General features: G+C 37.5%; 1 protein-coding gene across 2 annotated transcripts in view; it reads right to left on the reverse strand.

Annotated features, from left to right (window-relative positions):
• Positions 1–15,191, reverse strand: part of LOC132143531 (kelch-like protein 5) — a 90,340-nt gene that overhangs the window by 5,668 nt on the left and 69,481 nt on the right. For both annotated transcript variants that reach the window (XM_059553828.1, XM_059553827.1), the window contains exons 6-9: positions 13,831–14,017; positions 8,029–8,253; positions 7,223–7,385; positions 6,894–7,106 (exon numbers count right to left, since the gene is read on the reverse strand). In XM_059553828.1, coding sequence (XP_059409811.1) covers positions 6,894–7,106; positions 7,223–7,385; positions 8,029–8,253; positions 13,831–14,017 — 788 coding nt within the window. The remainder of the gene's footprint in view (positions 1–6,893; positions 7,107–7,222; positions 7,386–8,028; positions 8,254–13,830; positions 14,018–15,191) is intronic.

The following is a 15,191-nucleotide window of genomic DNA, read 5'->3' on the forward strand; positions in this document are numbered from 1 at the left end:
CCCTTCCCACACAAGCTTCAATCATCATGAAGTTACTGCTGCCCAAATCAATATACTCAAACTAGGGGTGCACAATATATATCATAGATGATTAATGCATGTATTAACTAGGGGTTACCCCGAATAGTCGATGAATCAATTCTTTGATTCAAGGAGCCTGATTCGACTTCCAATCTAACAGTCGAATATTCGTGGGGTGTTATTTATTAAGCCATTTTGACTATATGGGGGAGCTCAAATGTCTGATTTCACATAGAACCACCAGTTTTCTCCCAATAATATACAGCCTATTATGATAAAGCTGTAAGAATCTGAAAAGAAAGAAGCTTCAAATTAATATTAAGTGCGTGAATAAATCCAGCCACCCCTATAGATTTATGTTTCACTTTGCACAATCTGTGACCGACAGAGGAGCATCTTGGCGGCAGGGATTTAAAACTTTACCAAGACTCAAACTGACACAGGCAGAGACTGGATTTTGATATTGATATTTTGATATTACAGACCATTTCCTTGTATCGTGCATGCTGCATATCACTGATATTAACTATATGTCTCAGCGTTACCGTCTGGGCAGAACTATTGTTCCAGCCACCAAAGACAGATTCGCAAATAACCTGCCTGATTCTAATACATTAGAAGCTGTTGCCCACATCAAATTGAAAAAGGTTAGAGAAAAACGTACTGTGCCATGGTATAACAGTAATACTCACTCTCTCAAGAAAGTAACTCGTAGTCTTGAACGCAAAAGGAGAAAAACCAACTTTTAGGAAGTTTTTAGAATTGCATGGAAATACAGTATGTCCAGCTATAGACAGGCTCTAAAAACTGCTAGGGCAGAGCATATCCACAAACTCATAGAAAATAACCAAAACAATCCAAGGTTTTTATTTAGCACAGTGGCTAAATTAACAAATTACCAGACACCACCTGATTCAAATATTCCACCAACGTTAAATAGTAATGACTTTATGAATTTCTTCACTGATAAAATAGATAACATTAGAAATACAATAGCGAATGTAGATTCTACAGCGTCTAACACTTCAGTTTCATCCATCGCACCCAAAGATAAACTGCAGTGCTTTACAAATATAGGACAGGAAGAGCTAAATAAACTTATCACTGTATCTAAACCAACAACATGTTTATTAGATCCTGTACCCACTAAATTACTGAAAGAGCTGTTACCTGTAGCCGAAGAACCGCTTCTCAATATCATTAACTCGTCGTTATCTTTAGGTCACGTCCCAAAACCATTCAAGATGGCGGTTATTAAGCCTCTTATTAAGAAACCAAAACTAGATCCTACTGAACTGGCAAATTATAGGCCTATTTCAAAAATTCCATTTATGTCTAAAATTTTTGAAAAATTTGTGTCTGCTCAATTGAGCATCTTCCTGCACAAAAATGATCTGTATGAAGAATTTCAGTCAGGTTTCAGGCCCCACCATAGCACAGAAACTGCACTTGTTAAAATTACAAATGACCTGCTTCTTGCGTCAGATCAAGGCTGCATCTCATTTCTAGTTTTACTTGATCTTAGTGCTGCATTCGACACCATAGATCATGACATACTCATAGATCGATTACAAAACTATACAGGTATTCAAGGGCAGGGTCTAAGATGGTTTAGATCCTACCTGTTCGATCGCTACCATTTTGTTTACTTAAATGGGGAGTCATCTCATTTATCATCAGTAAAATATGGAGTGCCACAAGGATCCGTCCTAGGTCACATTCTATTTTCAATATACATGTTGCCCCTTGGTAATATTATTAGAAAATACGGAATTAGCTTCCACTGTTATGCTGATGATACTCAGCTATATATCTCAACGAGACCAGATGAAACCTCTAAATTATCTAAGCTAATAGAGTGTGTTAAAAATTAAAAGATTGGATGACCAATAATTTTCTCCAATTAAATTCGGATAAGACAGAGATATTAATTATTGTACCAAAAAACACTACACAGAATCTTGTAGATTACAATCTGCAACTAGACGGATGTACTGTTACTTCTTCTACAGTCAAATCTGGGTGTTATATTAGACAGCAACTTGTCTTTTGAAAATCATATTTCCAATGTTACAAAAACCGCATTCTTCCATCTTAGAAACATTGCTAAGTTACGAAACATTTTGTCTGTTTCTGATGCAGAAAAGCTAGTTCATGCATTCATGACCTCTAGACTGGACTATTGTAATGCACTTCTAGGTGGTTGTCCTGCTTCTTCAATAAAAAAGTTACAGGTAGTCCAAAATGCAGCGGCTAGAGTCCTTACCAGGTCAAGAAAATATGATCATATTACCCCTATTTTACAGTCTCTGCACTGGCTACCTATTAAGTTCCGTATTAGTTACAAATTATCATTACTTACCTATAAGGCCCTAAATGGTTTAGCTCCTGCGTACCTAACTAGCCTTCTACCACGCTACAATCCATCACGCTCCATAAGGTCACAAAACGCTGGACTTTTGGTAGTTCCTAGGATAGCAAAGTCCACTAAAGGAGGTAGAGCTTTTTCACATTTGGCTCCCAAACTCTGGAATAGCCTTCCTGATAATGTTCGGGGTTCAGACACACTCTCTCTGTTTAAATCGAGATTAAAAACGCATCTCTTTCACCAAGCATTTGAATAATTTATCTTAAATTGTGAGTATAGTTGTATCTGATCAAATTTGCATTCTTATTCTTTAGCTTAGGTTAAACTAATTAATTTTACTTTGTTGGAACAGCAGCTATGCTAATGATGTCTCTATTTGTTTCCATGTTTTTACACAAGCTCCAGTCTGGATCCAGAACACCTGAGAAGAGATGATGCTGACCCTCAGAGGACCCCAGATGATGCTAACCCTGAATCATCAACAGAACAAACAAATATTGCTACAAGTGTGACTGCATCATATAATAATTATTAATTATTAATAATATTAATAATGTTCATCATCTGGCTGACTACGACTTGTATAAATTTTTCTACAAATCCTGTCATACGTGCACAAACTGACAGTCACCACGTATAAGCTAAATATTGTAGAAACATAATTTCCTGTAAAGTTGCTTTGTAACGATTTGTATTGTAAAAAGCGCTATACAAATAAACTTGAATTGAATTGAATTTAATTAAATTGTTGTGTTATATTAGAATTTACAAAGGCCTCTGTTATGTTGGTTTTGTAGTGTTACCGTTGTGGTGAAGAGTAAAGCCTGTGGTTAGGTTGAGGATGGACAGCAAAAGACTAAATTTGAGTGTATTTCTCACATTATAGGAGTTGAAAAATAGAGAAAATTTAATTAAATTGAGAGCACTATTGTAAAAATAAAAATGAAATTTTTTTTTTAATTGTAATGGTTTTGGCAACGTTAAGTTTTAGCTATCTGTTCATCAAAACATAAAACATTATTTGCCCCGTTTATATTTGCAAGGTGTTCGTTTTCCCTGTGTGTTCACATCAGTAATTATGTTAGTCGAATGTCTGACTTGACTCTTGTTAATATATTTTGCCCCGCCCCCAAACATATGATTCGACTATCAGTCGAATATCGGCAAGATTCGAAAATTCCGATTCGACTATGAAAATCCTTAGTCGGGGACACCCCTAGTATTAAGTAGCAGTCATGAGCATGTGAGATTCCCGAGGTCATGCTCTGTAGTGCCTTTTTTAAAAACATAAATTCACCATATAATAAATAATATATATAAATAAATCCACATTCCTGCAAAGCTTTAACTTTAAAGTTTGTGTTGTAATTTTTTGGTGAGTGTGTTCTTAAAGATTTGCATGTCTTTTGATCAGTGGTGTGAATGAGGCTGTGCCAAAATTGGTGGTTTTATGACACATGCTCACTAAATGACAGACAAAAAAGGAGAAATCTACAGAGAACATATGGCACTGAATGTCAGAAAACTATCAGAATGTACATCCTCTGACTCACTCTCGGCTGTGAAATAATTAGGGGAAAAACTATGTACCCTTCACTAACCTGCACTACAAGTTTGTACAGCGCTCATTGACTCAGTTTGTCTTTAGGGACTCATCTGTAGAACTTTGATGTAAACACATTTGTTCTCGGATTTCTGTATTGTCATCTTGATGTTCTCCTTGGGCTTTCAGACCTAACCATAGCATATGACTATATTTAACAACATATACTGGCATTTCACATTTACACAACCTGAGAACATTCTTGTCTGTCTTAAAAAAACTGTCTGCCAAATCATAAATACTGAGGTTTCTCAGAGTTTCTCAGGTGGTGGGTTGTGACCCAAAAATAGGTCCCAATTTAACCATTTAATTGTGCATAGGATAAAACTGACAAATAAATAGGCTTATATATTTTTAATACTACAATATTTTTTTATGTAAAAGTATATAAATAAAAATACTGCTATTACTATAAATTAAAATATACTTTATTTTAAGGTGTCCTTGCTATACATGTTACAAGTACAAAAAAGTTGCAACACTGTACAAATTGTGAATAAAAACAGAATGCAATGATGTGGAAGTTTCAAATTTCAATATTTTATTCAGAATGCAACATAGATGACATATCAAATGTTTAAACTGACAAAATGTTTCATTTTAAGGGGAAAATAAGTTGATTTTAAATTTCATGGCATCAACACATCTCAAAAAAGTTGGGACAAGGCCATGTTTACCACTGTGTGGCATCCCCTCTTCTTTTTATAACAGTCTGCAAACGTCTGGGGACTGAGGAGACAAGTTGCTCAAGTTTAGGAATAGGAATGTTGTACCATTCATGTCTAATACAGGCTTCTAGTTGCTCAACTGTCTTAGGTCTTCTTTCTCGCATCTTCCTCTTTATGATGCACCAAATGTTTTCTATGGGTGAAAGATCTGGACTGCAGCCTGGCCATTTCAGTACCCGGATCCTTCTTCTATGCAGCCATGATGTTGTAATCGATTTGTGTGGGTCGGGCAGTGTTCACAGAGGAAGGGTCCAGGTAAGGGGCAGATTCTGGTGGCCGCATGTGCTCCCCTCTGTGGGTCCAGGTTGCAAGGGGCGGTGGCTTCTTCTAGCGGCTTCATTCTCTTCGCTGGCCGCGGCGCTTGACGGGGATAGACTGCCTGGCATCCTGGCCTGATGGCCATGTAAATGGGTGCGGTTCTCATCTGGACCGCGGGTCCGGCAACTCACGTCTCTGGTGGTGTGGGAATCCCTCAACGCACCCTTCCTGAACCCACAAGGACACCAGTGTGTATGCACGGGGAAGAGAACGGTCTCTCAAGAAGAGGCATGTTGGGCTTTTCAACTGCGGCGGTGATGAGGCTCCATTTACGTCAGGTGTGCCCAATGACATGCCGCCAGCCCTGACTCAACCAGCGCCCCTCCTCTCTCACACACCCACTCCTGTCGGGAGCCTGGTGAAGGCGATTTAGGACGGGGTGCCGATGAAAATCAGGGAGGAGGCAGCTGACTCGTCACAATATGTTGTTCTAGAACTTTAATATACCTTTCATCATTGATGGTGCCTTTCCAGATGTGTAAGCTGCCCATGCCACACGCACTAATGCAACCCAATACCATCAGAGATGCAGGCTTCTGAACTGAGCGCTGATAACAACTTGGGTTGTCCTTGTCCTCTTTAGTCCGGATGACATGACATCCCAGTTTTCCAAAAAGAACTTCAAATCTTGATTCGTCTGACCACAGAACAGTTTTCCACTTTGCCACAGTCCATTTTAAATGAGCCTTGGCTCAGAGAAAAATCCTGCGCTTCTGGATCATGTTTAGATATGGCTTATTTTTTGACCTATAGATTTTTAGCCGGCAATGGCGAATGGCACGGTGGATTGTGTTCACCGACAATGTTTTCTGGAAGTATTCCTGAGCCCATGTTGTGATTTCCATTACAGTAGCATTCCTGTATGTGATGCCGTCTAAGGGCCTGAAGATCACGGGCATCCAGTATGGTTTTCGGGCCTTGACCCTTACACACAGAGATTGTTCCAGATTCTCTGAACCTTTGGATGATATTATGCACTGTAGATGATGATAACTTTAAACTCTTTGCAATTTTTCTCTGAGAAACTCCTTTCTGATATTGCTTCACTATTTTTCGCCACAGCATTGGGGGAATTGGTGATCCTCTGCCCATCTTGACTTCTGAGAGACACTGCCACTCTGAGAAGCTCTTTTTATACCCAATCATGTTGCCAATTGACTTAATAAGTTGCAAATTGGTCCTCCAGCTGTTCCTTATATGTACATTTTACTTTTCCGGCCTCTTATTGCTACCTGTCCCAACTTTTTTGGACTGTGTAGCTCTCATGAAATCCAAAATGAGCCAATATTTGGCATGACATTTCAAAATGTCTCACTTTCAACATTTGATATGTTATATATGTATATTCTATTGTGAATAAAATATAAGTTTATGAGATTTGTAAATTATTCCATTCCTATTTTACTCACAATTTGTACAGTGTCCCAACTTTTTTGGAATCAGGTTTGTACTTACTATTATAATAACAATAAATTATGCATAATTACATGCAAGTAACCCTAAACCAAACCCTAATCCTAACACTAACTATATAGTTAATGCATGTAGTTAATTAAAATTACTCAGTACTTAAATATATAATTACACTGTAACAAGGACACAAAATAAAGTGTAACTTTAAAATAAAGTGCAAGTGTAAGACTAATAAAAAAATACTGTACAAGTGTAAAATTAAAATATTATTATTTATGGCCTATAATATTTGTCTTCATTTATACATTTTTAAAACATCAAGCTTTTATTTTGGCAAAAAACTACAGGAAGCCTTTTAATGCTCCTCTTTTGTTGACAACAATAAGACTTGTGCCCTTAAATGTTGACCCTGTTCATTACCTTTTGATTTTAGTCCTCTTACCTTTCGACGCAGTCTGAGAGTCGAGATGCTAAGCTTGAAGCTGGGGCATCATGGCCACCGATAGCATACAGGAAACCATTCCATGTCGCAACACCAACACCGCCTCTGCGTTTAGACATGGGAGCACAGCTGCTCCATTTGTTGGTGTGAGGATCGAAACACTCCACTGATTTCAGACATGAACTTCCATCACGACCACCCACAGCATACAGCCTTAAAGAAAAATAGACAGAAAAGTAGAACAATATAAATTAAACAGACAAACAGCATTTTGATGGCAGATATGGAGTGTGTTCAGTTAAGCACAGATTTATGCTGTCAATGCTTACTTGCTGTTTAACACTGCAACTCCCACAGTGCTTCTAGGTGTTGCCATGGATGCAACAAAGCTCCACTGGCGAGCTTGAGGGTCCCAGCGCTCCACCGTGCTGAGATAACTCCAACCATCATGACCTCCCACTGCATACATGGGGCCTTCTAAGACTGCAACGCCTACAAACATACACACAAATGATCAGAGATCACACATAAGCCCTCATATGCCTTTTAAAGATTCTTCAAGTCTAATATGTTTTAAAAAATCATGTGAGGCTTTATGATTTTTGTGATGTGTAAACTTTTTGCCCAGAATCCAGTCATAAACATAGAATATACAGTGTAACATGGAACGTCATTAAATCAATAAATAGAGTGTCTATTAAAATAAAACCACAAAAAGCATGTGCGCTTTGTGTGAATGAACAAATGTTTTATCAAATACACGCAAACAAAAAGTCTTCACTACATCCTGTCAAAATAAGAGTTTGGTTTTACTTGAAGAAATTATGACAGAAACGTATTAATATTGTACAGCAGAATGTAATTCTCTAAATAATAACAATATTCAAGTTTATTAAAATATTAGTTTTTAAAGGAATATCACACAATCACAATGTTTGTCTAACACATCATTTTTTGATAACAAATTTGTATAAAGTCATAAAACACAGAATCCAGAAAAATTAAAACAGAAAACACAGAATGATTTAATAGAGCTCTAAATATTATGTGAAGCAATGAATGAGAATTATTATGAAAAGTTCAATGAGAATACTAAATGAAAATGTTATAATATTGTTATGATGTCATTCCTCACCTAGGCCGTGTCTGTGCGTGGACATGGGGGGCATGACGCTCCAGCTCTTGCTGCGGGGGTTGTAACACTCCACTGTGTTTAGAGTTTTGAGGCCATCTCGTCCCCCAACCACATACAGGCGGTCTTCAAGAACCGCAATGCCGAACTGCAGCCTTCTTCCACTCATGACAGCCACCTGCCGCCATGTGTCCCTCCGTAAACAGTACTGCTCAATACTAGTGGCCCCTATAAAAACAATTGCAATCAGTAAAAAACACCTATACATCATTGAGTTTCATCTGTATGCCACACTATTACAGCTGTACATGCATGCAATAATTCTATAAATGAAATACAAAATACATTGTAAGGTTTATGCTTGAAAATAAAAAGTAAAAATCTGCAAAGATTAAAATATATTTATAAACAAAACAAATTCACTAAAATAATTAACAAGTCTTAATATAAAGATAAATTTTTCTCATTTCAAGGCTGTTTACAATTTCTGGATACAGATAAAGCACAAAAGAGAGACACATTAAAAAGACGACCCTGTTTTTAAGAGAAATATCATCTATGTAATCTATATCATCTAAGAAACAAACAACAGGAAGTATAAATCCCTATGGGCCAAACTGTGGAAGCAGATGTCTCCATGCTTCTTTTCTAGCAATTTAGCTAGTTTTGCCTTCTAATAAAACGTATTGTAATTGCTGAGCAAAATTAGTAAGAATGAGTAAGATTAAGGAAGCTATAGTAGAGATCAGTAGGGAGGCTACAGAACTTTTTCAAAAAACCTCTGGTTCTGCCCCTTTACAGACAACTGCAACATTCAGTGGCAGAAGTAAAATCCAATTCATTTTCCCAATAAAAAATGCATCAAGTTGTCGATACCATAGAAATGAGAACCACAACAAAAAGGCTAGCAGTGAAATAATACAAAGGCAGCATTGAAAATTATATAATACAAATCAGCCTCCCTACAACTTTAAACACCATTTTTGGGATATAGCTGTTTGATTATTTATTGTTTTCCAATTAAATTGAAATCTATTCTTTTTTTATACATAAAATATCAATCGAAAGTTTTTAATTGTATGATTATTTACTTTGCAGTTTGATGGTCTGAAAAGTTCCAATGGATTTTATAGTCGTTCTCTGATTTTTTTTTATACATTTTACTTTCTATTCAAGTCTGTAATGCTGCAATTTATCTCAGAGCTTGGTGGTTTGGGTCATGCCTTGGAACTCTTAGAGAAATAGGCCTATTATGAAGTCCCAATGAAGAACACGAATGGAACAAATTTGGCTGTCACTATGGCTCTATATACACCAGTCAATACAAACTATGAATCATATAAATCACCTATATGATTCACCATTAACACAACGCAGCTCTGAATTCAGTTAATACCATTCACCTTCAGCCTCACTGAACATACTCAGTGAGGCTGAAGGTAAAGTGCACACTCATTGTTTGCCTGGTGCTCGTGTTCTCGATGTTTCTGCGCAGATACCCGCGATCCTGAAGGTCGACGAGAGCCCCAGAGCGGTCGTGCTTCACGCCGGGGTTAACGACACCACGCTGCGGCAGACGGAGACGCTGAAGAGGGACTTCAGCAGCCTGATCGAGACGGTTCGCAGCACGACGCCCGCGGCGACGATCGTCGTGTCAGGACCACTGCCCACGTATCGACGAGGACACGAAAGGTTCAGTAGACTTTTTGCTTTAAATGAATGGTTGTTGTCATGGTGTAAAGAACAGAAACTGCTATTTGTTAATAACTGGAATCTTTTCTGGGAGCGTCCTAGGCTGTTTCGCGCTGATGGATTACACCCCAGCAGAATCGGAGCGGAGCTGCTCTCTGACAACATCTCCAGGACACTTCGCTCCATGTGACTAGTAAGACAATTCTCTAATAACTATTATGATGAGTTTTGTTCCACCCGCTTAAATGATAAAAGTACTTGTGCTGTAAAAACTATTAAGACTGTGTCTGTTCCCCGAATAGTGAGGTCAAAATATAATGTAGGATCTAGAAAAAATCTTATCGTAATTAAACCAGAAAAATGTAAAGTAAATGAACAAAAACAATTTTTAAAGTTTGGGCTCATAAATATTAGATCACTCACACCCAAAGCAGTTATTGTAAATGAAATGATCACAGAAAATAGTTTTGATGTACTCTGCTTGACTGAAACCTGGCTAAAACCAAATGATTATTTTGGTCTAAATGAGTCTACTCCACCAAACTACTGTTATAAGCATGAGCCCCGTCAGACTGGTCGTGGAGGAGGTGTTGCAACAATATATAGTGATATTCTCAATGTTACCCAGAAAACAGGATACAGGTTTAACTCTTTTGAAATACTTCTGCTAAATGTTACACTGTCAGACATGCAAAATAAATCTAATGTATCTCTTGCTCTGGCTACTGTGTATAGACCACCAGGGCCGTATACAGAATTCCTAAAAGAATTTGCAGATTTCCTCTCAGACCTTCTAGTTACAGTTGATAAGGCGCTAATCATGGGAGATTTTAATATTCACGTTGATAATGCAAATGATACATTAGGACTTGCGTTTACTGACCTAATAAACTCCTTTGGAGTCAAGCAAAATGTCACCGGGCCCACTCATCGTTTTAATCATACACTAGATCTAATTATATCGCATGGAATCGATCTTACTGCTATAGATATTGTACCCCAATGTGATGATATTACAGACCATTTCCTTGTATCGTGCATGCTGCGTATAACTGATATTAACTATATGTCTCAGCGTTACCGTCTGGGCAGAACTATTGTTCCAGCCACCAAAGACAGATTCGCAAATAACCTGCCTGATCTATCTCAACTGATATTTGTACCCAAAAATACACATGAATTAGACGAAATTACTGACAACATGGGCACTATTTTCTCTAATACATTAGAAGCTGTTGCCCCCATCAAATTGAAAAAGGTTAGAGAAAAACGTACTGTGCCATGGTATAACAGTAATACTCACTCTCTCAAGAAAGTAACTCGTAGTCTTGAACGCAAATGGAGAAAAACTAACTTGGAAGTTTTTAAAATTGCATGGAAAAACAGTATGTCCAGCTATAGACAGGCTCTAAAAACTGCTAGGGCAGAGCATATCCACAAACTCATTGAAAATAACCAAAACAATCCAAGGGTTTTATTTAGCACAGTGGCTAAATTAACAAATTACCAGACGCCACCTGATTCAAATATTCCACCAACGTTAAATAGTAATGACTTTATGAATTTCTTCACTGATAAAATAGATAACATTAGAAATACAATAGCGAATGTAGATTCTACAGCGTCTAACACTTCAGTTTCATCCATCGCACCCAAAAATAAACTGCAGTGCTTTACAAATATAGGACAGGAAGAGCTAAATAAACTTATCACTGTATCTAAACCAACAACATGTTTATTAGATCCTGTACCCACTAAATTACTAAAAGAGCTGTTACCTGTAGCCGAAGAACCGCTTCTCAATATCATTAACTCGTCGTTATCTTTAGGTCACGTCCCAAAACCATTCAAGCTGGCGGTTATCAAGCCTCTTATTAAGAAACCAAAACTAGATCCTAGTGTACTGGCAAATTATAGGCCTATTTCAAATCTTCCATTTATGTCTAAAATTTTAGAAAAAGTTGTGTCTGCTCAATTGAGCACCTTCCTGCATAAAAATGATCTGTATGAAGAATTTCAGTCAGGTTTTAGGCCCCACCATAGCACAGAAACTGCACTTGTTAAAATTACAAATGACCTGCTTCTTGCGTCAGATCAAGGCTGCATCTCATTTCTAGTCTTACTTGATCTTAGTGCTGCGTTCGACACCATAGATCATGACATACTCATAGATCGATTACAAAACTATACAGGTATTCAAGGGCAGGCTCTAAGATGGTTTAGATCCTACCTGTCTGATCGCTACCATTTTGTTTACTTAAATGGGGTGTCATCTCATTTATCATCAGTAAAATATGGAGTGCCACAAGGATCCGTCCTAGGTCCCCTTCTATTTTCAATATACATGTTGCCCCTTGGTAATATTATTAGAAAATACGGAATTAGCTTCCACTGTTATGCTGATGATACTCAGCTATATATTTCAACGAGACCAGATGAAACTTCCCAATTATCTAAGCTAACAGAGTGTGTTAAAAATGTAAAAGATTGGATGACAAATAATTTTCTCCAATTAAATTCGGATAAGACAGAGATATTAATTATTGGACCAAAAAACACCACACAGAATCTTGTAGATTACAATCTGCAACTAGACGGATGTACTGTTACTTCCTCTACAGTCAGAAATCTGGGTGTTATATTAGACAGCAATTTGTCTTTTGAAAATCATATTTCCAATGTTACAAAAACCGCATTCTTCCATCTTAGAAACATTGCCAAGCTACGAAACATGTTATCTGTTTCTGATGCAGAAAAGCTAGTTCATGCTTTCATGACCTCTAGACTGGACTATTGTAATGGACTTCTAGGTGGTTGTCCTGCTTCGTCAATAAACAAGCTACAGGTAGTCCAAAATGCAGCAGCTAGAGTCCTTACCAGGTCAAGAAAATATGATCATATTACCCCAATTTTACAGTCTCTGCACTGGCTACCTATTAAGTTCCGTATCTGTTACAAATTATCATTACTTACCTATAAGGCCCTAAATGGTTTAGCTCCTGCGTACCTAACTAGCCTTCTACCACGCTACAACCCATCACGCACCCTAAGGTCACAAAACGCTGGACTTTTGGTAGTTCCTAGGATAGCAAAGTCCACTAAAGGAGGTAGAGCTTTTTCACATTTGGCTCCCAAACTCTGGAATAGCCTTCCTGATAATGTTCGGGGTTCAGACACACTCTCTCTGTTTAAATCTAGATTAAAAACGCATCTCTTTCGCGAAGCATTCGAATAATGTATCTCTTAAATTGTGAGTGTAGTTGCATCTGCATTTTTATTCTTTAGCTTGGGTTAAACTAATTTTACTTTGTTGGATCAGCAGCTATGCTAATGATGTCTCTATTTTGTTTCTATGTTTTGCCACGGGATTTACATCCCGTGGTAACTAGGATTTACACCAGCTCCAGTCTGGTTTCAGAACACCTGAGAAGAGATGATGCTGACCCTCAGAGGACCCCAGATGATGCTAACCTTGAATCAACAAACAGAACTAACAATTATTGCTACATGTGTGACTGCATCCTATAATTACTATTAATTAATAATATTGATAGTTCATCATCTAGCTGACTACGTCTTGTATTATTATTATTATTTTTATTTTTCTAAAATCCTGTCAAACGTGCACAAACTACTAGCTACTACTAAATATTGTAGAAACATAATTTTCTGTAAAGTTGCTTTGTAACGATTTGTATTGTAAAAAGCGCTATACAAATAAACTTGAATTGAATTGAATTGAATTGAACATACAGTAATGCATAATTCAGCCCTTCCTACTGAAAGAGCACATCTGCAAGTACTTAACAGATCAGACCTTTCACCATACTGAGGACACAACACTCATTTAAATGCAAACTTTTTTCTAATTTTTAAACTACTGACGTGTAAAATGCTTAACGTTTAAAGCACCATTAATTAATAAAGATTTAAGGTTATCCAGTGAAAATGGTTATGTCTCGGGCATTCCATTGCACTAATGGATAAAGACAGACAAAGACTGAATGAGGGAGAAATGGGGGGCTACCTTGTTATAAACCCACATACTTTTAAAACACAAAAGCTAAGGAATATAGAACTTTAGAAACACCAAAAAAGGACATGAAAGAATACCTTTTGTGGCATCCATGCCACCCACGGCGAAAAGTGCCCCAACCGTGGCCTTGCGTGGACGTGTCCTCGGGCTCTGGAGAAGCGGCCTTCTTTCTGGCAACAAATGATACTTCATGGCCTCCATCACCAGCCGCTGACACTCCACACTGTCCCTTAGCAATGGATTTGACTCCATATCAGCTAAAAACTGCATTAAGAACAGACAATAACTGTATGGGCCAATAGCACCAAAAACTACACATTATGAAATCAGTATCTTTAGAGGAGGTATTATCTTCTCATAGCAATTTCCCTGTTAGCCTGGTTGCTTACAATCTTTTGTACTTGTATTAAATGTACAATGGAATTTTTCTGTATCACTGTGCAGACTCAATTATTCAGCAATTAAATTGTTATGGATTATCTTCATTATCAATGATTAAATTATCAATGACAAAATTAATGACTCCACAAAAAAACTGCCTAAACACTTTCCCTACTTACCATTGGTTGGGAAAAACAAACTCACACCCCAAAATCACTACAGTATAACCATTCAATTGTTGCAAAATGTAGGTTTTAAAACTTGGTTTACTTATTTTTTATCTCAGCAGGCTAAACTGTTATAGAATATACTTCTGCTCACTTCAGGGCACCTTCGTGTTTACCATAAACTCATTGCTGTTCAACTGCTATACTAAAAAATTAAATCACATCAGTCACAGTGTCATAAAGACCCAGGAGCTGCTTGCCAACTTCAAGATGTTGATTTATACTGAAGAAGATTAGCTTTAAGATTAGCTTAAAGCTTTAAATCTTTCAGACAGGAAGGGTATTTGTAAGAGAGGTGACTTAGACTCTAGCCACAATGCTGACAGGTTTCAGAATTATTTGTCTGAAATGAACAAAACAGTCCAGTCATTAACAATCTCGTCAGAGATTTGGCATCTGCAAGGGAGTGGCAAGAAGAAAACTGGAAAGCTGCCATTGCATCAGTGATGGATATTGTCAGAATCCATGTGACAAAACAAAAATATTCTGGAAAAAATTTCAGTCTAATAAGGTTTCATTTTGGCAGAAACCAAATAAATCTCTGCAGTACATACACCTAGCAACATGAACATCCAGCAAGCATGGAGGTAGTGGCAACATCATACTCTAGTGTTGCTTTCAGCAGGGAGAACCGACAAGTCTGGCATCATGAAGAACATGTAAAGAGCTAAGTAGGTGCACATTATTGAGGAACACGTTTCAGCCAAAATTTATGGCGCAGACTAATTTTCCAGCAGGAAAATAGTTCAAAGCACACAGCAAAAACTATGAAAAAACTGGTTATAAACAATTTGAACATCTGTGGTATGACCAAAAAACTGAAGTTCAGG

The sequence above is a fragment of the Carassius carassius genome, chromosome 7, assembly GCF_963082965.1.
Source record: "Carassius carassius chromosome 7, fCarCar2.1, whole genome shotgun sequence".
Lineage (NCBI taxonomy): Eukaryota > Metazoa > Chordata > Actinopteri > Cypriniformes > Cyprinidae > Carassius > Carassius carassius.